Source organism: Brassica oleracea, chromosome C2 (genome assembly GCF_000695525.1).
Source record: "Brassica oleracea var. oleracea cultivar TO1000 chromosome C2, BOL, whole genome shotgun sequence".
NCBI lineage: Eukaryota > Viridiplantae > Streptophyta > Magnoliopsida > Brassicales > Brassicaceae > Brassica > Brassica oleracea.
Window position 1 is genome coordinate 40,301,022 of NC_027749.1, and position 2,727 is coordinate 40,303,748.

The following is a 2,727-nucleotide window of genomic DNA, read 5'->3' on the forward strand; positions in this document are numbered from 1 at the left end:
TTTATAACTCCAGCCACCGACATTAGATTTCCTATTCCTGATTGTATTCAACGCTTTGTCTCTTGTCGAACGTGAAAAGGAAACTAACGTGATTATTCCTTTTGTTGCAGGTCTTCAAACGTTGCTGGACTTGTGTGGGCCGGAATTGGGCCTTTACTTCACACGTTTCAACTAGGAATGTCAAACGGACTGGATATGGGTAAAACTGGGCTGGACCATCTTAAAATTGCGCAGCCCAAATAGATAAAATGTATAGGTCTACGAAATTGAGAAAAAAATATTATTTCACTTTGTCTTGCCAAAACTACATAATAGAAATTTTCGTCAAAACCACAAAATCGTGTTATCAAAATCGTAAAATTGTATTTTTTTTTGCTATAATCACAAAATTACATTTTCCATAAAATCGAGTTTTCGCCTAAATAACAAAATTAAGTTTTCTCACTAAAACTGGAAAATCATGTTTCCGCCAAAACTATAAAATCATGTTTTCTCGCTTAAACCGTAAACTCGTGTTATCCGCCAAGAAAATTGTATTTTTTCCCAAATAACAAAAAATTTCTTACCAAAATTGGAAAATGGAAAATCATATTTTTCGATAATGGAAAATCACATTTTTCGCCAAAATCATAAAACAGCATATTCTCTCTAAAACAGTAATATCAAGTTTTCTCGATAAAACTGTAAAATCGTGTTTCCGCCAAAACTGTAAAATCATGGTTTCCCGCATCAACAAGGTCTCTCTTTCTACCTTTTACAACTTAAGCCCGTATCTTTATGGAGTTGCTTATAATTAAAAAAAAAAAGCTGGGAGATATCCGAACTAAGCAGCTCATCTTTGGACTGAAGACAAGGCTCTCTTTCACTTTCACTGTTGAAAATATCAACGTTTTTAAAACTCTGCATTTAGATCTTTGTTTATATTTTCTTTGTAACTTAATAATGCTTCATAAGCAGAAAATAATGTAAAAGTATTAGAAAGTTTGGAACTTTATCTCGTACTAATAAAAGGCTATAAACATTGTTGTGATTTGTTTGGCGGTGATTAAGTCAACAAATAGGAAACATCCAGTTGGCTTTCAAAGGTCAGTGAAACTTGTGAAATTGGATGTTGAAGACTTATGAAACCGGCCAAAAAATCAAGTTGAAAATAAAAATCAGATATCTATATATAATAGCAAATCCAAAATTTGTATCCGGTGATATCAACTTTTTTTTATAGGAAATTTTTTTTTTCAATCCAATGGTCAAAACTTTTTGTTTTTATGATCTAAAAGATATAAAATTGTCTTGCCTACATCATCAAAGAAATCGTTTTTGCCAAATCCTCTCCGAATGGTTACCTATGAAACAACGCAACCCATATAGAGAAACAAACTTGTCTTTTCATAGGCGTCATACATAATAGAAAGGGAAGAAACCTACAGTCACTATTATTATTGTTTAAAAGGAATGGTTGAGATTGCACACTTTTTAATCCAAGGATTGACCATTTGTTTTGGCAAAAACATAACAAGACACTACCAAAACGAAATAGCTTTTGATGTTCATATCGTCAGTGCTTTTGACGTCTTGAAGAAGTGTGCTGCCATTGCGGCTGCAACTGAGATTAATTGAAAGCGCAGATATTAATGTAAAGATAAGACATATGTGGTGAGTTGATTTCAGTGTGGCCGTGATTAAGTCAACAAACGTGAAACGTCAATCAAGTTGCATCCGAAGAAACAACGGTGAAGTAGTTGCTAGTTAGCAATTTTCTTGCTGATGCTAAGATTTCATTCATAACGACGACATTGAACACTCATTTCTCCTTTATTTTTCTTCTCAATTGGTCTTCTTGAGATTTGTATCCTCCTCTCTTTAATTATGGCTTCTTCCTCTTCTTTGTCTTCTCGCAACTGGTCATACGATGTTTTCAAGAGCTTTAGTGGGGAGGATGTTCGAAAAAACTTCCATAACCACTTTCTTGAAGACCTGGAACGAAAATGGATCATTGCTTTTAAAGACAACGAGAAGGAGAGAAGCGAGTTGATCGCCACCGAGCTTGTCCAGGCCATAAGAGATTCCAGGGTTGTAGTGGTGGTCCTCTCCAATACCTTTACTTCTTCAAGCTGGTGCCTCAATGAGTTGCTGGAAATTGTTGGATAATTCCAAGCTTGTGGAAACTTAACATATTATTAGATGTTTAATATGTTAAGATAAACACAATAAGGAAACCTAGAAATAGGAAAAGGAAGTTTCTATTTAGGTTAGGTTTGTGTTTTCCATATCCCACATGTTAAAGGGAATTGTCTTTCATATAAATATAGGTCTAATGGAGAGGTGTTCCATATGATCTGAGAGAAACATATTGAGAGCTTTAGTTTTGAGTAGTTTCTAAAGCTAATAAGAAAAGTTGTTCTTATAACTCTTTGTGTTTCTAAGAGATCTGAATTGGTATCAGAGCCTCAGGTTGGAGACTCGATCTAAGCTTAAGTTGTAGCTTAAGATCCTGGTGCTTGTGAACAAGAGATCGCGACGACAAGATGGCTGACGTGACTAGTGCTCCACGCACGAAGGACTTTGGATCTACATCCATCCAATGTCCGATGTTGTCACCGATAAACTACACAGTTTGGTCGATGAGGATGAAGTGTATACTACGTGTTCATGAAGTGTGGGACACAATCGAACCCGGTTCAGATGATCAAAAGAAGAACGATGTTGCGATAGCTCTTTTGTTTCAAT

General features: G+C 35.3%; 1 protein-coding gene across 1 annotated transcript in view; it reads left to right on the top strand.

The window, feature by feature from the left end:
- Nucleotides 1-1,638: 1,638 nt before the first annotated feature.
- The window catches only part of LOC106326980 (disease resistance protein RPS6-like), a 6,166-nt gene continuing 5,077 nt past the window's right edge, over nucleotides 1,639-2,727 (top strand). The window contains exon 1 of the mRNA XM_013764958.1: nucleotides 1,639-2,136. Within this exon, the coding sequence (XP_013620412.1) occupies nucleotides 1,867-2,136 (270 nt within the window). The 5' untranslated portion in view covers nucleotides 1,639-1,866. The remainder of the gene's footprint in view (nucleotides 2,137-2,727) is intronic.